This window comes from Leuciscus leuciscus, assembly GCF_965113295.1.
Source record: "Leuciscus leuciscus genome assembly, chromosome: 15".
In the NCBI taxonomy this organism is placed as follows: Eukaryota; Metazoa; Chordata; class Actinopteri; order Cypriniformes; family Leuciscidae; genus Leuciscus; species Leuciscus leuciscus.
In genome coordinates, this window is record NC_138739.1 from 19110508 (window position 1) to 19132296 (window position 21789).

Genomic DNA, 21789 nt, shown 5'->3' on the forward strand with positions numbered 1-21789 from the left:
TATATATATATATATAAAGAATGTTGCTAGAATCTAAAAAAATTCTCCAAAAGAACCGAAATGAGAACTTTGCACTGAGACACTAACCACAGACTATGTACATAAACTGGGCCAATTAAAGAGGAAGGAGGCTGCAAAAGGCATTCATTTTTAAGATTATAATATAATATATATAATATATAAAATTATAATATGCTTTGTTTAGATTTTTGAAATGTCCTGCTGCAGAGGAAGCGTGTGAGTATCTCACTGAAGTTCTGGGTAAAAGTCCATTATTACTGACAGAACTGAATCTGAGTGAAGATACACTAGGAGATCTGGATGGAGAGAAGCTCTCTGCTCTTTTGATGGACACTCATAGCAAAGTGGAGAAAATAAAGTGAGTAAACATGATTTTATGCAGTATAACTGTTTGGTTTATATATATTATAAAAGACTGTCAGTCACATGTGTGAGCAGATATGAAGACCTGTTAATCTGATGTGTGCTGAACATGTGCTAAATAATAAATAATGCTGTGTTTGTGTTTAGGCTGAATAATTGTGAGCTGACAGAGAAAAGCTGTTCAGTTCTAGCTACTGTTCTCTCCTCCAAAACCATCCTGAAAGAGATTAACCTGAACAACAGCCGTCTGCTGGACTCAGGAGTCAAAGAGATCTGTGAGGGACTGAAGAATCCTGTGTGTGAGCTGAAGATACTGAAGTGAGTACATTTCACTATCAGCTACACTCAACACCACAGCAATCACAGGAATATTGTGATGTGCAAAAGTTTCATAATGTGTCTTCATTGATGCTTTATTATTATTCTTTTTTTCAGGCTCAGTAATTGTTATCTAACTGAGGAAAGCTGTTCAGCTCTGGCTTCAGTTCTCAGTTCAGGCTCCATCAGTCTAACGGATCTTGACCTGAGCAATAATAATCTGCAGGATTTAGGAGTGAAGCTGCTCTCTGATGGACTGAAAGAAAACTTTAAAGTAGAGAAACTTAGGTGAATTGATAAATAAGTTTATAATACTAACATATTGAAGGTCGCAATGCCCTTTTCTGCATATTCAGTCATCAATACTTTGAAATCTCTCTTCTGTAGACTTTCTGACTGCAGTATCACAGAAGAAGGTTATAAAGCTCTGGCTTCAGCTCTGAGATCAAACCCTTCACACCTGATAGAGCTGGATCTCACAGGAAATGATCCTGGACAATCAGGAGTGAAGGAGCTCAGTGATTTACTACTGGACCCGAACTGTCAACTAAAACTAAAGTGAGATGGGATCATTTTTTAAAAATGCCTTAGATCAAAGTATTCAAGAAACCATTTTACATTTTTTTTTTATTATTATTATTATTTGGATCAAATGCAATTCTTCTTTACACAAACTTTGATAACCAAACTGAATATAATTTATCTTCCCATCTCCAGGTTTTTGGGTCCTGCTGCTGATGAAGCCTGTCAGTATGTGAATAGAGTTGTGGGTAAAAACCCGTTACTCCTGAGAGAGCTGAATCTGAGTGGATGTGAACTAGGAGACACACGAGTGAATCAGATTGCTGCTCTACTGCAGGATAAACACTGTAAACTGAATATAATTCAGTGAGTATTTTGCATGGTTTTCATATTTATACTTTGCATTAAAATATATTTTAAATGTTTTTTTTTTTTTTTTGTGCTGAATACAGTGTAATCAGACTTAAGCCATGAAAGTGTTACAAGTAACAAAAATAAGCACAAATGTCAGAGAATGTCGGAACACCTCCAGGGTCAAGAAAACACTTCAGACTCCAGAGGGTTAAAGAAGGTTTAAAGATAAACTGAATAATATTTCCTGTATTTTTTTTTTATTTCTCTTTAGGCTGAATAATAACATTATTTCAGAAGAAGGTTGTGTTGCTCTGACTTCAGCGTTAAATTCAAACCCTTCAAACCTGATAGAGCTGGATCTGAGTGGAAATAAACTAGTAAAATCTGGAATGAAGAAGATCTGTCGACTGTTGGAAAATATACAATGCAGATTGGAGAAACTGAAGTTCGTATCTTCATTCATTTACATTTCTGCATGATGATAATATACATTTGTAAATGTCCATTTGATTAAATTAACTGTCATTACCATTGATGAAGGCGATAGAGGGTGAAATGTTTTTGTTTGATTATTTACATTGCTATGCTTAAATATTCAATGATTTATTTTTATTTTTATTAAGATTAGCAGATTAATGCATTTGTTGCTTATTTATGGGTTGAGATTTTTGCCAAAATTAAAATACACATATTGGCACATTTTTCCCACTTTCCATGGCATTTTTTTATTTTACAATTAGGATTACATTTATTTTTCCTATGATTCAGACAATAACATCTCACTTTATAAATGTCTATTTTGTTTATTTTAGCATGTAATATAAATTTCTGCTTGTTCATATATAGACTTTCAGACTGCAGTATCACAGAAAAAGGTTATAAAGCTCTGGCTTCAGCTCTGAGATCAAACCGTTCACACCTGATAGAGCTGGATCTCACAGGAAATGATCCTGGACAATCAGGAGTGAAGGAGCTCAATGATTTACTTCAGGATGGACACTGTAAATTAAAGACCATCAGGTGATAAATGCTCTCAAATATTTATAGATAAGCCACTGATGTGTTATCAACTGTATTCAACTAGGTAGAGGGGTAAAATGTGCAATTTACTGTATTGCATTTCAAAGAAATTAAACTCCTGAGAAATTCAACTTAATTTGAGAAATTCTACTTACTTTGATGAGTCTTACACAAGTTTTGTGCGATATTGACAAAACAAATGATTACATAATTTTTGGGAAATTATACTTATTTCTTTTATCTGTACAATACATATTTTCTCAATGAAACTGGAAGTAATTATAATAAATGTAAATTTAAGATTAAGATACTACATAAACTACACATTAATTCTACATTGTACTAGAGATGCACAAATATCAGTAGCTGATATATTATTGTTCAATCACTAGGGAAGATTTAACTGTAAGAGAATTTCCACTAATATTTTCTCACATAAGTAGTTGTGGTATATTTGTATTTACCAGAGTAAATCTGCGAATGATTGGCATATTTGTCAGGCAGTGTCGCATGTTTAGACCAAATTTACATATCACATCTCTTATATATACTTATATTAGTATATACTTATGTATATATTTCATATATACATCTGGGAGTATTATTTTTTTGCTCATTTGAATTGTCTACTGTAAGTAAATGTATGCTGTTTATGTATTATGTTTGTGTGTTGAGTACTAAGCGAAAACACAACAAAAACATATCTTTCTATTTTCTGTATTACTTATATCACATGAAAATGGTATATGTATATCATTGCTTAAAGCAGATGATCCTGATTAAATGTCCAAATACAATGCAAGGTGCATAGATTTTGAAATAATCTCCACAGAGCAATATGAGACACTAACTTGGTTAAAAACAACAGTGTTGCATCTAAATATTTTTATATAAAGAGTGAATCTGCTTGTTGAATTACTAGTTAAAACATGAGATGTACGGTTTCATTTCCTAGGGGCTCCCATTAATTGTAAAATTATTATTATGATTTTAAGTAATACATTATGAAAAAGCAGCTTCACAGATGAGCGCTTGGAAACATTTGAAGATTTTCTAATCTTTAATTCTGCTTCCTGTAGGTTTTTGAAAAGTCCTGCTGCAGAGGAAGCATGTGAGTATCTCACTAAAGTTCTGGGTACAAGTCCATTATTACTGACAGAACTGGATCTGAGTGAAGATAAACTAGGAGACCTGGATTGGGAGAAGCTCTCTGCTCTTTTGATGGACTCTCATAGCAAAGTGGAGAATATCAAGTGAGTAAACATGATTTATACATTATTCTCTCATTATTCATTATAAAAGCCTATAGTAAGTAAGTAAGTTGTCGTGGAAATATCTTTATCCTAAGACTTTATCAAATAAGAGACACAGCGATACTTCTCAAAAGTGAATAAGCAGTGCTTTATTTCTTGCAAGAAAGGCGTTCTACACACAGACAATGTCTAGCATGAGAAGGCAAAGTGTCCTCCTCTTTTCAAAGTTAATATAGTACTTTCTTCAGCATCCACACCCTTCCTTAACACCTCTCGTCTTATTTGCTATTGGTGTATCAGCAAACAAATGACCCTATATGGCATGTTCAATAACAAATTACCCCATATGGTATGTTCAATTCTGCTGATCCTTCTCTTATGCGTGCACAGAAAAAAAACTAAAAAAACATAGAGTTTGATATGAAAAACATAGAGTAATTATTCTTTAGAACACAGCACACTTCCTTTCATTTATGTGGGAACACAGCCCACTAGGGACAAGATATCCCACCATATTTCACTCAAGCCTACGTGCGTTATGCAGCTTATATCCATCAATGCATTCAAGATAAGTAAGAATAAAGTTTCCATTACAAAAGCATAAGTAAGAATAAAATTTCCATTACACAGTAAAGTTTATTTCTATAGCACATTTAAAACAGCTTGCGCTGACCAAAGTGCTGTACATAGCGCATTAGCCACAGGGTAATAAAAAAAAAAAAATGCACTTACAAATCAGTGATTTAGACTAAAACGACATCAAAAGACAAACACTTAATTACGAACATAGCAGGATAAGACAATTAAGATGCCGGAAAGGCCAATGTGAAAAGGTGAGTTTTGAGCTTGGCTTTGAATATCACAATTGAAGGGGCACTTCTGATGTCAGATGGCAGTCGGTTCCACAGCTGAGGGCCAGCAACAGAAAAGGCAAAAAGTCACCTTTTTGCTTAAGCCGGGATCATGGGACATGGAGGAGGCCTTGGCTGGAGGATCTGAGGGATCTGGGAGCTACGAGGGGATGAATGATATCTGCTATGTAGCTGGGGGCCAGGGCGTGAAGAGATTTATAAACCATCAACAGTATTTTAAATTGAATTCTAAACTGGACTGGAAGCCAGTCAAAGGAGGCTAGGACAGGTGTAATGTGTTCACGCTTTTTTGTGTTCGTGAGCATCCTAGCTGCTGCATTTTGAACCATCTGAAGCCGTGCTACCAGAGTCAGAGGGAGACCAAAGTAGAGAGAGTTACAATAGTCTAGGCGGGAGGTTATGAAGGCATGGATGACTTTTTCCAGATCATTGTATGACAGAACAGACTTGAGTTTGGAAATTATTCTTAATTGGTAAAAACTGGTCTTTACAACAGATGATATTTGTTTCTCCAGGTTAAGATGGGAGTCAAAAACAACACCCAAGTTACGTGCATGGGATTTAACATAGGGGGCAAGGGGACCAAGGTCAGCAGGGATGGCAGTTTTGGATTTTGAAGGGCCAAAAACAATAACTTCAGTTTTGTTATCATTTAACTGAAGAAAATTGTTAGCCATCCAGATTTTAATTTCTTTCAAACAGTCTAAAAGAGGTTGCATGGAGTTGCTGGATTTAAGTGGGATGTACAGTTGGGAGTCATCTGCATAGAAATGGAATGAGATATTAAATTTTCTGATGATGTCAGTCACATGTGTGAGCATATATGAAGACCTGTTAATCTGATGTGTGTTGAATATGTGCTAAATGATAAATAATGATGTGTTTGTGTTTAGGCTGAATAGTTGTGAGCTGACAGAGAAAAGCTGTTCAGTTCTAGCTACTGTTCTCTCCTCCAAAACCATCCTGAAAGAGATTAACCTGAACAACAGCCGTCTGCTGGACTCAGGAGTCAAAGAGATCTGTGAGGGACTGAAGAGTCCTGTGTGTGAGCTGAAGATACTGAAGTGAGTACATTTCACCATCAGCTACATTCAACACCACAGCATTCACATTTCAATTATACATATTTGAGTCCGCTCACCTCAAGAAGTGGGGGGATAAAATGTAAGAATAGTTTTTTAAATGTTGTTTTACAGACAGTGGTTATAACTTTAATAACACTGGTTCACAATTACATTTTTCCTACATTAAGCATGATATTGAGAAACAAACTCAAACCACACATATGCAACAATCACATAATCTACTTTCTTAAGCCCTATTCGCATGGGATAAGTATTACCTGGAGACCTCTAGTTATTTGTAATAATTGCGGAGGTTGTCTGTGATCTTAATCCCGTGCGAATCGGCCATGTCTGTTATTTGTGAAGTAAACATTCCCCCACAAATGACCTACCATATTTCGCCAAACACAGAGGTCCCGTGATAATATTAGTCCCGTGCGAATCGGCATCTCTGAATTGGCATCTGATTTGGCGGGGTCATATATAATGTTTCCTGTGCGTTTTTTTATTTTTATCAATCTTACGAGAGTATAGAAAGAAAGTATAGATTGTAAGAGACAAAGAAAAGAGGCAAAGAGAGTGAGAGCCCCAAGAATGGGAGCCAGAGAATCAAGAAACAGTTACAATCTTCTTTTATCCCTTCCGTGACCATGTGACCAAAACCCAAATGTGAGACATTTAAATTTACCAATCAGATAATTACAACTTACCCCACCATACTAAAGGTGTGACAATTAGAAGACACTTATTTAAACACATCTTGGCCTACAGGCCTTGATCACTATCAGCATCTCTTTGTCTTTAGGAATTCCAAAAGGTCCTTGGGGTAAGAAAGAAGGGGTGGAAAACAGTAAAAACAAATATCTTTGTTCATTTCAGTAAAAGCAAACGTCTTTGTTCATTTTCAAATATCTTGGATTATTTTTAATCCTACAAGCGCGATACCTGCGGAAATGAGTACAATTATACACAATACACGCAAGCAAATGAGATGGGGGAGTGAGAGGATTATGTCAATTTGCCATTGGAGAGAAAAGAACAGGCAGCTGGTATCGGCGTATCGATATAACAGAAAAAAAAATACTGGAATAATTTCCGATATTTCGGTCAAAATATTTTTGACAACATTAGTAGGTTATCTCTGTGTTTGTGTTTCTCTCTAAAAGAGAGAGTAGGAGAAATAAATAATGCATGCCAAAGATAATCAAAGGTAATTTAATGAAGAAAACATTTTTTTTGCTATTTTTTAAATTAAACTATTTTTCCTATTGTGTTCTTGGTTTTGTTTCATTTGCTGTTGTAGGCTGTAAGGAACTTTGGAAATAAAATTAAGTAATCTGTTTATGATGTATATGAAAAGGAACTATAATGAAATCCAAACCTGTCTGAAACTATAATGTGTGAGTTGATTAGTTATAATTAATAACTGCAAAGCTAATGACAAAATAAAACTAGAAGCAGTTTAACTGCATATCTGATGATGTATTCAACTGTAGTGTGATTTAGTCAAAATCATTTTGTGATTCAGACTATTTGGCTGACATTAATTAATTTAAAATGCAGAAGTGTTCATTTTACTTAAGGTTTTCATGTGTTCTAGACTTTCAGACTGCAGTATCACTGAAGAAGGTTATAAAGCTCTGGCTTCAGCTCTGAGATCAAACCCTTCACACCTGATGGAGCTGGATCTCACAGGAAATGATCCTGGACAATCAGGATTGAAGGAGCTCAATGATTTACTACAGGATCAGAACTGTCAACTGAAGACACTGAGGTGAATGTTTTCTACAAATATTAAAGTGAAATAGTTTTAAGATTTTATCTGAAAGAGAATTAAATAATTTTACCATATCTTTACATTCACATTTTACATTGTTGCATTTGGTGTGAAAATCTTTGTGATGATCTTTGTTATTGTAGAAGACAGCTCTGCGGTGTACAGTTGTGAACTATCAATGTGCTTCCTTTGTTTCTAGATTGTTACAAAGTCCTGCTGCCGATGAAGCCTGTCAGTATGTGATTAAACATTTGGGTAAAAACCCATTATTCCTGAGTGAGCTAAATCTGAATACACATAAAATAGGAGACACACAAGTGAATCAGATCGCTGCTCTACTGCAGGATAAACACTGTAAAATCAACACACTGACGTGAGTATTGTGTCAATTTATAATTACACATTTTAGGTATCTCAAACAAAATCAGTTGACCAAAAAAAATTAATTCTCAGTAATTACTGTACAGTATGTTGTCATCAAGTACTTTGTGGGTGTACAACCCCCATAACCAGAGAAGTTGGGACAATAAAATAAAAAATCTGTGATTTGTTCATTCTCTTGAACCTTTATTTTACTGACAAAAGTAAAGAGAAAAGATTTCCAAAAGATTGCAGTATTTGCAAGCAAAGATGGGTCATGGCTCACAGCTTTTTGCCCTTTTTTTTTTTTTTTTTTTTGCAAAAACTTAAAACTCTTCTACTATCCAATAATCGCATAAAGCTTTGTCCTTTCTTTGTAACTTTTAATATGAAGCAACGTATCAATTTTAAAATTCTGTTAATTTTATTATGAAATTTAAACAATAAATGTTTATGCACTCTTAAATGCACGTGACAGATCACTGTAGCTGCCTCAGCTCAGGTGTCTTCATTATTTAATGTGTGTTTGAATAAATCTGTCATTAAAACAAGTTATTACAGTTTATTGTCCTTTAAATGTTTACTATATTTCACAATCAAAAAGTTGATATAGAAAACTGCCTTATGTGCAATTTAAATGTTTGTACTAAATAGTTTTAGCTATTTGAGTGTAGATTAGATTGTAGTTCGATGAATTAATTGACTGTTTCGCCCAAGTGCATCCTGAATTTTTGGTTTTGATTTTGTTGGCCCAGAATGTTCATTTTGATGCATCCCTAGAATTTAGTTTTGTAGACACTCTACACCTGCAGTGGAGATCTGTCTCTTATTGAAAATATATGGCCCATCATGAAAAAAGGAGAATCAGACAGTGATGATCACAGACTGTTGAGCAGCTGAAGTCTTGTATTAGACAAGATTGTGCAAAAATTCCATTTGCAAAACTGCAACAATTAAATTATTTATTTATTTTAATTAAAAGTGTAATTAAAAGGAAATATGACGTGACACAGTGGTAAACATTAAGTTGGTCAGCAAAAACACTGGAAAAAAATCTTTGTACTTTTTTTTTTTTTTCAGTTAAACAAAGGTTCAAGAGAATTAACAAATCAGCTTCTTTATTTTCTTGCATTTTACAAAATTTCCCTATTTTTCTGGAAATGGGGTTGTAAATTCTCTCTCTCCTGTTGATCATTTTAGGCTGCGTAATTGTGGTCTAACAGAGGAAAGCTGTTCAGCTCTCGCTACAGTCCTGAGATCAAACTCCAGTCTGAAAGAGCTTGACATGAGCAACAATAATCTGCAGGATTCAGGAGTGAAGAAACTCCAGAACGCATTAGAAAATACAAACTGCACACTGGAGAGACTCAGGTGAGTTCAACGAACCATTGTTTGAAAGCACTTAACTTATATAATATACTTATATATTATATAATATATAATACAATTTGTGTTTTATCAGTTAGACATATGGTTTAATTATATTTTTATAAATTGTCTATTCTGTAGGTTTTCAGACTGCAGAATCACAGAAGAAGGTTATAAAGCTCTGGCTTCAGCTCTGAGATCAAACCCTTCACACCTGATAGAGCTGGATCTCAGAGGAAATGATCCTGGACAATCAGGAGTGAAGGAGCTCAATGATTTACTACAGGATCCAAACTGTCAACTGAAGACACTGAGGTAAGACGTGATGAAAAAATACATAATTCATTATTTTCAGGCTAAATATTCATACAAAATATTTTTTCAGTAATACAATAAGCTACACAAGTTTTTGCAGCTGGGGTTACTGTGGTATTAATTATACATTTCAACAGAGATTTGTTTTGGTACAATGGTACTGATGATATTCAGCAGTATGGTATTAAATGTTTCTGAAAGTACTGTAGTATAATTTCCATTAAGTCCAGATTCACGGTATCACTGTTTCTCTATAGCAGGTCTATGAGTCTCCAGATGTTCACAAACATGCAGTTTCACAAGCCAGTTTTCTGTGCTGATATTTCTCACACTCCTGCTTAAAAGCCAGAAAGACCCTTTAACTTTCATCTTCCCTTCTGCAGGTTTTTGAGAAGTCCTGCTGCAGAGGAAGCCTGTCAATATGTGACAGGAATTGTGGGTAAAAACCCATTACTCCTGAGAGAGCTGAATCTGAGTGAACATAAACTTGGAGACACACGAGTGAATCAGATCTCTGCTCTACTGCAGGATAAACACTTTAAACTCAACACACTGATGTGAGTGTTTTATTTTAATGGTTTAAAATGTTGCATTATTTTTACAGTAGTGGATAATACTATTTCAACTACTAGAAAGTTAAATATAAAAATTTAGCAGATCATTTATAACAAAAACATGCACAATTAGATAAAAATAACTTTTACTGATTAATTCTGTATAATTTAAATTTAATTACAGATATATCCAGAGCTGTCAACTCTCACACATTCAGACACTGTTCTCAGGCTCTCATGCCACATATCCATTTTTTCACTCAGTGAAAAATCTCGAAGCAAAAGAGGACACTTACACCGACAGAAAAGACAGAGCAGGTTACTTTGATATGAAACAAAGTCTTAGCTTTCAAATTGTAAATTTTATTACAAAATTTGAAGAAAATACCAATTCGGCGCTCTTAAACATTATCGCTGTAGCGCCTCAGTTGCGGCATGTGAACTGATCATCTCTTCCTCTACTAGTTAGTAAATAAACTCAAATGAACATTAGAAGGTATGTTGAAAGATACAGTACAACTTACTGAAATGTATTATGTCTTATTTAATCGATCAATCAGTGCTTTAACCATGGAAAGAGGTCAGTAAAAAAGCTGGAGAACAATGTCACGTAACATTACATTTACTTTAGGAAAGACATTTAATGACCATATTATAGTAGTTAGCTAGAAAAATACAGAAACTATAGAGTGGAATATTTTGATAAATATATGCACTATATTAAATATTTCTTATATTTTTACTCTTATCACTAAAAATATTATTACTTTATTATTATAAAAACAGCATTATATTAATTTGAGTTGTTAATTTGAACATTTAATAATAAGCTAAAGGGCTCCCTGGATGTTTACAGCATTAGTAGAGATAATTTTTCCTTAAGAAAAAATATCATGTAACTACTGTACCTGATATTTATCCAAATGAATCTATGCTGAATCAAGATCAGAATCAAATCGCAAGCTTATTAATTGAAATTGTGATATTTGTGTCAAGCACTAATAAAAACTGTAGCCTATCAGTCATACTATGTCAACATTGTAACATGCTGTCACTAAACGTGCCAAATGTTTTGACAATCACAATACACTTATTGTGATGCAAGTTTTTTTTTTTTTTTATCATTGTCCTTTCTCTTTCTGTCTTCAGTCTGTGTGGATGCAGTATTACAGAGAAACAGTGTCTCAGTATGACTTCAGCTCTTTGTTCAAACCTCTCACACTTGAGAGAGCTGGACCTCAGTGGAAATGAACTAAAAAACAAAGGAGTAACTCACTTATCTGATATACTGACAGATGTACGCTGTAAACTGGAGAGATTGAGGTCAGTAACATTCACAAACAAGAATCAAAATGCTTAAAATCACTTCAACAGTTTTAATCAAAACACTTTGATGCGCCTAAAGGTCCTTGCACACAGAGTCCGAAATTTTCTGATGCGTTTTTTCTTATTCGTGAATCAGTGGCTCTGAATCGTCAAAACACCATTCAAACACCATTCAAAATGCTTGCTACGGATGCGAAAAACGCAGAAAATCGAACCCGATAATTTTTTTTTTTATGACGGACGAAAGTTTCGGAGGCAGTGTGCAAACGTGATTGACAAAACGTGCGAAAAAATTTCGGGCGTGAATTTCTGACTCAGTGTGCAAGGACCTTAAGAATCACCTTAGTATGTTGTGATCTGTTGGAATAAAGATGATTTATCTTCCTCTGGCTATCTTTTTGTTGTGCGTGTTCATGAAGGTGATGTGACTTTACAAAATAAAGAGTTAATTTATTTTCTTCTGTCTTATTTTCTGCTCTCTCTCTTTCTCAATGTAGGTTAAGGTCCTGTAAAATGACAGATGAAGGTTGTTCTGCTGTGACTTCAGCTCTGAAATCAAACCCATCACACCTAAGAGAGCTGAACCTGAGCGAGAATAAACTAGGGGACTCTGGATTTAAAAACCTCAGTGATCTACTGATGAACCCAGAATGCAAGCTGGAGAAACTACAGTTAGTATCATTATACTGTACAGCAGGTTACTCTGTGATTAAAAGTTTACTGTTTAGTTATTTAATTTAAGAGAACAGAGCTTAAGTTACATTGTTTATACTGTTTTACTTAGTTTCCATATTGGTCACACTTAATGTTTGGTGTCTAACTAATAAATTAATTTAAAGAATTTAATTCATTTCAAATTTCAATGTGCTGATTGTGTATATGTTGTACTGCAGAAATATTATGAGTCACATCTGCTGCTAGAACAGTTTCCAGAACCCAGAACTAGTGTGACACTGTTACAAGCAGATTATCGGAACTGTAGACTATTAGACCAATCATATATCTGATATTTTACAATACAATCCCCCCCCCCCCAGATTGTGTAAATGCAGTATTAAAGAGAAGCAGTGTGGCTTCCTGACTTCAGCTCTGAAATCAAACCCATCACACGTGAGAGAACTGGACCTCAGTGGGAATGAACTTAAACACGCAAGAGTAAAACATTTTTATGATTCACTGAAGAATTCACACTTTAAACTGGAGAGGTTGAGGTCAGTAACACTCACATACAAGAAAGGAAATAGTGTTTTGGTATTTGAATGAAACCAAATGAATAGTTTGCTTTTCTCTTTTCTCTGATTGCAGGTTAAGAAACTGTGGTATAGAAGTTGATGATTGTTCTGATCTGACTTCAGCTCTGAAATCAAACTCATCACACTTGAGAGAGCTGGACCTCAGTGGAAATACACTAGGAGACAAAGGAGTTAAAAACCTTTATCCTCTGTTGAGCAATGAATGCAAGCTGGAAAAACTAAGGTTTGTAACATTATACTGTACAGCAGTTACAGTGTGATTAAAGTTTACTTTTTTATTATTATTTTAAGACAACAAGGCCAAAGTCACATTGTTTAAAGCACTGCATCTTCTGGCATTTCCTCATCTGAAGAAAGAAATTAATACAAGTTAATGGACTGATGGTTCAGGATGTTTTTTCTGTAGAAAGTTTCAAATGCAATTATGCTAATATAGCCAGCAGCCATATCACCCTGTAGCCCAAGACTGGTTGCCCACTGAAGCTAAGCAGGGCTAGTACCTGGATGGGAGACCTTCTAGTAAAACTAGATTGCTGCTGGAAGATGTGTTAGTGAGGCCAGTAGGGGGCGCTCACCCTGTGGTCTGTGTGGATCCTAACGCCCCAGTGTAGTGATGGGGACACTATACTGTCAAAGAGCACCATCCTTCAGATGAGATGTTAAACCGAGGTCCTGACTCTCTGTGGTCATTAAAAATCCCAGGATGACCTTTGGAAAAAGAGTAGGGGTTTAATCCCGGCATCCTGGCCAAAATAGCCCAATGGCCGCTGTCTATCATGGCCTCCTAATCATCCCCCATTTATACTCATTGGCTTCATCACTCTGTCTCCTCTCCATCAATAAGCTGGTGTGTGGTGGGCGTTCTGGCCCAATATGGCTGCCGTCACATCATCCAGGTGGATGCTGCACATTAGTGGTGGTTGAGGAGATTCTATGTAAATATGTAAAGTGCTTTGAGTACCCAGAAAAGCGCTATATAAATGTAACAAATTATTATTATTTATTATTATAAATCCTGACAAAGCTACAAAAATAAGACCAAAGTGCAGTATAATAGCAATAATAAACTACACCAGGATAAATTCAGCTTAACTATGTTTTCTTCACACAATATATTAATATTTAAATCAAGAAAATATTTTCATTGGTAGCACTTAATGGTCTGATGTCTATTACTAAATGGGCACGGGTACTCGGACATGACAGCGACAATCAATCATGAAATTACCCTGACAAAAAAAAAATATGTTTGTTTATTTTTATGATTGGTTCTTGTGCCATTTTGGGTGGTACCTGAGGTCTGATTGGTTAGCATCAAGCCTTGTTTATACTTTCGCTTGGCTCAGCAGCGCGAGCCTCCGCTGACTGCACGCGCACCTCCCCAAACGGTCGAGGCATTTATACTTGACATGCTCGCTGTTATACCATTCTTTGAAACAACAGGGGTCGATTCTGAGTAATTGTCCTCTAAACCATCAGAAAGCAGCGGTGAGAAGTACGGTACACACGTGACAATGTTTATTTTAGTACACTTAACCAAAGTAGAGCATTGGTGCTTGCAACGCCAAGGTCATGGGTTTAATTCCCAGGGAAAGCAAGAACTGATAAGAATGTAAACTGTGAACATTGAAATGCAATGTAAGTCGCTTTGGATAGCGTCTGCCAAATGCATAAATGTAAAATGTAATGTGAATATAAAGCAGTAAACCTTGAGATTATTACTTGTGACATTAGAAAAAAATAAATGGATATGAGAACGTAGCCTAAACAGCTAAATTAACGATATCTTACATATTTACTAACTTCACTAAACATTTTCATTTAGTTTCGTGAACATTTTTATAAAACATGGACCTTTATTTTCATTAAAAGCGCTTGTCTGCTATTGTAGGCTCGCTGTGTAACAATGCAAACACGTGCAAACTGTATGGTGAGATGTACTTGCTCGGTCAGACTCGGATCAAAGTCGCACATCTTCGGATGCATAGCCACGCGGGAAGTTACAAAAAATGGCATGTACACTGCCACGCGGAATATATATATATATATATATATATATATATATATATATATAATACAATACAATAATAAATAATATATAAATTAACTCGATGAAGAACGAGACGTCCCAACGGTTGGTTGAAATTTAAAAGGCTGATTCGCGCTTCAGGGCAGTAACGAGTACATATGTCATCCAGTGGTTGTCCATACACCCTCGGCACAACCTTAAGCAGCGGCCCTGAGTGGTGGTTCAATGTCAACATTATGACTACGCTGTAACAACCTTCACCACACAATGTAGTTATAGCAACCTTTTGGCCATGTTGTTAAATCACTGTTAGAAGGTTAAGTACTTTGTGCTAATGTTCTGTGTTTGCTGAGAAACTCGTCAATTCTAATCTTATTTAGAGGGTTTACTAATAGATTTCAGTCAAACCGCTCCATGCTTGTTCATACAAAAATGTAGTTCTCTTAGTCACGATGCTGCAACTTGCTAAGTCGTGATAGTCAGAAATCAAAACAGATGATGTGCCACATACTCCTTACTTTGGGCCTTCAGTTTTATCTATCCTGACGCAGATTTGCGGAAACACGATACTCTACTTAATCTACTGGTCATTATGATTTCAGAGAATACAGAATAAATCAAATATAACATTTTATTTGTCGGGTAAAAATATATCATGCCAACGACTAACAATTAGACAAACACTAAACACTAACAATTAGAAGCCAATTCAGAAATAATAAATACATAACAGAATCAAGACAGAATCTAAGAGTAATAAATGTACCTGAGAGTGAGAGACAGTGAGCTCTCTGAATGCAGAACTGACACAGCACTGCGTGAGGGTTTTCTGGCTACAGAATTTCCCAAAGACTGTTCTGCCACTTTCCCTTAAATACTCAGACCAGAACAAAAGAGCTGTAAATATTTTCTACACAAATATTGTTGGAATTGTGTTGGGCCCCTATTCCTGTGCGCAAAGGCCTCCATCTGGTTTCGGGAGAGAGGAACCATGATCATCAGATATTGTAAAGAGACGCCTCCCACATCAGGAGAACAGGGTTCTCATAAGTTATCAATCTTTCTCAAAAAACAAATGGCTGTGAAATTGAGCCAGTTTACCAATTGCACTGAGACCCTGAAAATTATTCATTTAAAAAAAAAAAAAAAAAAGATTCACAAGATACATCATATGTTGTATATAGACATTCTTGGTGAACTTTCAGTGACTTGAGTCATGGGGAAAGGAGAGCGAGAGTGAGAATGATGCATAGATAAACAAGGAGAGAAGTCTGGGCAAGGCGGTGTCCTATGCTGTTTTTTTTATTTCTTCTCTCCAGATTTATTGTTTTATTACAGGTTGAGATTAAATCCATTCTTACAATTTGTGTTTAGTGATGGTAAACTACACTAAAATGACTAATTCTTTAACTTATTTCAGTTTCCTCAAATCCTATTATGCTCCTGTTTTGGTTTATGGTTCCATAATTACGTTTCCAAGTTGTTGTTGTTGTTGTATTATTATATTGAATGACATTTACTGCTGCATTCGTGATGCATTTAACTCACTTGTGAGCTATTGTTGTTTCTCTTTCTGTCTTCAGTCTGTGTGGATGCAATATTACAGAGAAACAGTTTCTCATCCTGACTCCAGCTCTGTGTTACTCTCTTTCAAACCTGAGAGAGCTGGACCTCAGTGGGAATAAACTAGAAAACAAAGGAGTAGAGGGTGTGTGTGAAATATTGAAGAATCCACACTGTAAACTGGAGAGACTGAGGTGAGGAACATTTACCTGCTTAAAATCACTTTGACATTAAACAAAGCCTGAGTTCACATTATATTTGTGTAAAATAATTCCTCTAGTTATCTGATGATAGCAGGTTCTTAAATTAACACCCGAGTACCAACCGCAGGTCAATTTTGGTCATAGTGTGACAGACCGGGTGTCAGGTGATAATTTCATAATCAGTTAGCTTTGTATGTGCTCTGTGGCACAAGGAACATCTGTCAGTCAGTAACTTCACAGTCGTGAAACATCTGTATGATAAGATGCTTTCAACCATATGCATCAAACCAAATGCATCAAACCAAACAGAGCTTAAACAAAGGTAGGAGGGATGAGTAATAGGATTATAACATTTACAGAAAATTAATATCAATAAGTTGCAGAGGAGTGAATATGTGAAGTATGTATGAAAGACATTTTACCAAACAGCCTCTTTATTCCGCAGCTCTTTATTTTCTTGTAGAGTAGAGACCAACTGAATCTGAATGATAGCCTCATTCATTGTTACATTTTAGTATAGCTTTGACAAGCAAATCAAGCAACAGATTTGAGGTTGATGCAAAATTCATGTTGGGAAATTTCTCTACCACTGGACGTCTCTCATCACATGCGGTGCTTCTTAATTCGCATACTATCCATCCTAAATAGTATTTCGAAAATATAATTAGTACGTCCTAAATCGTAGTATGTTGAAATGAGTATTCCAGAATCCGAAGTGCTGATCCATGCACACTATAACAGCTGATATTGCCCATAACCCATTGCGCGTTGGACGAGGATTCGATTAGAACTACAAACGTGACGGATGTGTGAGTCCGACAGTTAAATAGAGAGGTTTAAAAAAAGGGGTTTAAGTGAATAATTATCAGTATCTAACTTGACGAAAAGATATTTATTCAATGTTATCCACATTCATTTCATCTGTAATAGCATTGTGAAATTTTGTAATAATACACTAAGCTATTAACTTTTAAATGGATCATTATATTCAAATTGCACACACATGAGAGTCTCTGCAAGAAAGACCCACGACTGGCAGATCAATGTGCTACATTTGTCTCCAAAATGGTAGGAAATTAAATTAAATTGAATGTGACAAGATGATTGACAGGCCAGTTTAAACGGTGACAGGATGCATGTAACTAAGCGACAGAGCTGTCCGTTAAAGACACAGTTATGACGAAGTAGTGTATGTCCCAAAGCTTGCATACTCTTCTGCTACACACTCAAGTATGTACTTTTACTTCACAAAAAGAGTACACACTTTTACTTTCTTTCTGTGTGTCTGTTTGTCTCTTTCTAGCCTAAATGACTGTGGCATTACAGATGTTACTTGTTTGGCTCAGTCTTTGGCTGAGAAAAAAGCCTTACAGTTTTTAAAAGAGCTTGATCTGAGTAAAAATACCATCGGATCCTCCGAGCAGCAGCTCATTGACGTGCTACAAAACTCAGAATGTAAACTGAGGTGAGTAAATCCTTTGTTGCAGTCACTCTAACACACACAGACAGGAATTTAAGTTTAAATGTATTATATTCAAAAGAAAAATATTGTTCATAAATTAGGGTTGTGTCGTGTGATATCTGAAGTAGAGAGGATGCAGCACACATTATTAAACACATTTGTATCTTGTACTATTTGTAATGTTTGATCATTTTAATAACAAAGATAAAATAATGAAATAAAATAAAGTGAAATAAGATTTTGGTCATATTGGCCACCCCTACTTTGGCTGAAATGGTCTGTCATTTTTTTTTTTTTTTGTTACCTTTTTACTATTTTTAAATAGGGGAATTAGTTTGGCTGTACCACTCAGTGGCTTGCAGAATATTGTTTAAGACAAACGTGAAAAAGAATTGTTATAAGATTGTGGATCAAGATCCTGCCTGAGAAAAAAGTGACATATATTTGCCGTATCACCCACACCTATTAGAAATGTACATCAAATAATGTAAAATCAGTAACTACTCTAATTACAGGAATCCAATGTTAGTTAGTAATGTTAGTCTATTACACTTTGTACTTTAAGTAATTGACATATAGTAACTACTTTGCAACTTGTTCCATTGAACACTGATTATTTTCTCTTCTAATTCCTCCTTACAGCCTAAAGAAAGACAGCTGGCTTAGCAGGAACACTGGAGCAAACCTCATTAGTGGAATGAGTAACATTGGATGGATTTCTCAAGAGATCAGGAAGAACCTGTAAAATCAACAGAACAAGCAAAGTCACCATCAGGTGAAAGATCCTCAGAAGGTTCTCACTACAATGCTGTAATAAATTAATATTTGTTTGATATACTGCTACAGACAATATTACTAACACTGCAAAACCTACAGCTGTTATGAACTCAAGTTGCTATACATAAATTTGATAGTAAACTAAACCACTTCAGATAGCATTGCTTTAACAAATTTACAGTTGATCATACTAGCTTTTATGTATTACTATTTTAAAAAGATTACTATCAATGCTTACAGGAGGAATAGATTCTGACTTTCAAATTAAATAATGCAGCATTAATAGAAACATACATATACAGTGCATGTAAAGTTATGTTGACTGGTTATTGTTTTAGTATTCATACAAATTATATTTTGTTTTATGTTTTTACAGGAGAATCGGAGGAGGTAGTAGAGCCTGATCAGAACTCAAATGAGGTGGATTAGTAGGAATATATATGAGTCTTCAGTATAAGGCCTACATTATGATGATGTTGGGTAGGGGTGTAAGAAAAAATCGATACACTTGAGTATCGCGATATTTTATTTTGCAATACTGTATCGATTTTCAAAAACGCAATATCGATTTTTTTTTTTTTACGTGCAAAAATATTCATGGTAAGACAGTGGTTCAAGTTTATGTTGTGTTTAAATCCCTACCACTAGATGGCTATGCTGAGACGCACCATCGCCTAGTGTCCTCGCCTAACAGTGTCTAACTTTTTGCTAGACGATAACAATGTAACGTTAGCTGTCTGAACCCCGTGTAAGACCGGCTCCTGCTGCATTCCGTGCTGAAGTGTGGAATCATTTTGGTTTCCAGAGTAAAGAGGGCATTACCGATATCGACAGGAACCATGCAGTTTGTAAATTGTGTCTGGGAAAAATCAAGTACTCTGGTAATACCACGAATTTGATTGCACATAATGTGTTATGTATATTCTATATGAATATACTTCTATATATTCTATATAACTCTATATTCATATACGTATATTCAGGGGCTATATGTATTTTCTTTTATTATGGCATACTTGAGCATATAAAAATTTGCTCACTAAGGCCGGCGACACACTGGCTGCGTGGCGTGTCCGTTTTTATTTCGGCTCCCATGTTAACAGGTTAGAGCTTGCTCACTGCCTGCGTGACACGCGCCTCAGGTGCAGCTCGAGCCGCGCGGAAAACGCGTGTATGCTAGAAATAGAACCGACGCCTATTTTTCACGCGACACGCAAGCGTGTTGGAAGCGTTTCTAGGCAAAATAGAATAGGAAAATATGTTTATATGCCACTTTGACACGAATACATATTAATAAATGCCATTTTGATGTTTGAAAGTCTCTAGGTTTTGACAAATGCAAATATAAATGTAATTTAAAAAAATATTATCGATTTTCAAATACTGCACCTGTCAGTACAGAACGAAATATTCTATAGCCTATTTTGCCGTCAACACTGCCGTGCCGACATTGTCTTTGCTGCTGTATATTTATGTTTAACATGAAGTACTGTATAGGCCTTCCACAACTCTCTCCCCATATGTCAAATATATCACCAATATCATGTCACCTAGCAGCAGCAGCGCCGCGTCAGACACGTTTCTGGTGTGCAAAGACATGGAAAACGCCACGCAGCTGACACGCAACAGAAACGCCACGCAGCCAGTGTGTCGCCGGCCTAAGAACATGTGAACCACAATCCCAAACTGCCAGTTTGATTTTCTGTGTACTGAATTGTTTACCTAAAGTAAACTTCTTTGACTTTTATGCACATTATGTCTTTTTTTAAATATTACTTTTTCTAAAATGATAGTCCTACTTAAAAAAAAATCCCAATATATCGCCTTATGCACAGTATCGAAATATATTGCAATATATTGAATCGTGGCACATGTATCGTGATACGTATCGTATCGCCAGATTCTTGCCAATACACAGCCCTAATGTTGGGATTAAACTCATCCATTATGAAGCAATTCAAATGTTGCTAACTGTAATTGTCAAATGTAATACTTAATTTTACGATTTATTGCACTTTGTTATTGTTCTACTTATGAAACAGCTAATGAAACTGAAGTCTCCCTTACTTCAGCTTTGAAAGATAACTAATTATAAGAAAACTGAATTTAAGAATACCAGAATAACCAGAATACAGAGGCTCATAAATTGAAACAAATTAGGTTAAAAAATTACAAGAGGGTTGCCAATGGTTAACTTTAGGGTTAAGGGTTGGTTAGGAGAATATATGAGATTTTAATCATTAAAACAGTAAATCATTCCAAACAATTAATAAACACAAATACCGAATTGAAATGTTAGTGCTGTAAAATGCTAAGTGTTAGTACATACTGTAGCAACAACACAATAAAAAGCTATGGTCCTGGAAATGCAGTCCTGAAACTGCAGCCTTCGGTATTGCAGTATCATGTTCGTTGTTCCGGCTGAAAGGATAACTGTATAGTGAGATGGAAGAGTCAAATTTTTGCTTTTTTTTTTTGTGTAAAGATCATTCTTTCTAAGGAAATGTGACATAAACCACAGTCCCTGCTGCTGTCTGTGTCATTAATAGGATCAATCTAATTTTCATTCATACTGTGAAGAGTGTGCAGTTTATTTTGTAAAACATTTTATACATATGATTAATGTCTGTAATATTTTTACCAGATATTATATATTTCTGTTAGACCGACCTTCTGGAAAAATTGTCTATGCTAATGTTATTTATTAAGTCACAATGTGTGTTGTTTGTTACAGTGTCAAAATATGGTAAGACTAAATTAAATAAGCTTTCTACTGTACCTTTTTTTGTTTTTGTTCCATGAATGACTATTGTACTAACATCATATACTAAATGTGGTACACTGATAAACATGAGAATGTATCCATATTTGGTTACACTTTAATTTGATGGTCTATAGACAATCTACTAACTATCAGTTATTAACTTTGCAACTACAGAGTCAACAAACTCTGATTAGAGTATTAGTAGACTGTTAGATTAGGGTTCGGGTTAGAATAAGTCATGTTGTTGCAAA

The 21789-nt window shown here is 35.3% G+C and overlaps 2 protein-coding genes across 1 annotated transcript in view; one reads left to right on the plus strand and one right to left on the minus strand.

Annotated features, from left to right (window-relative positions):
* LOC309475673 (uncharacterized protein) overlaps nt 1–21789 on the minus strand; it is a 204200-nt gene that overhangs the window by 61220 nt on the left and 121191 nt on the right.
* Nucleotides 1–21789, plus strand: part of LOC309475586 (uncharacterized protein) — a 388909-nt gene that overhangs the window by 43586 nt on the left and 323534 nt on the right. The window contains exons 21-33 of the mRNA XM_082138404.1: nt 206–379; nt 532–702; nt 820–990; nt 1090–1260; nt 1420–1590; nt 1850–2023; nt 2425–2598; nt 3678–3851; nt 5617–5787; nt 7388–7561; nt 7764–7937; nt 9125–9295; nt 9434–9607. Coding sequence (XP_081994530.1) covers nt 206–379; nt 532–702; nt 820–990; nt 1090–1260; nt 1420–1590; nt 1850–2023; nt 2425–2598; nt 3678–3851; nt 5617–5787; nt 7388–7561; nt 7764–7937; nt 9125–9295; nt 9434–9607 — 2244 coding nt within the window. The remainder of the gene's footprint in view (nt 1–205; nt 380–531; nt 703–819; nt 991–1089; nt 1261–1419; nt 1591–1849; nt 2024–2424; nt 2599–3677; nt 3852–5616; nt 5788–7387; nt 7562–7763; nt 7938–9124; nt 9296–9433; nt 9608–21789) is intronic.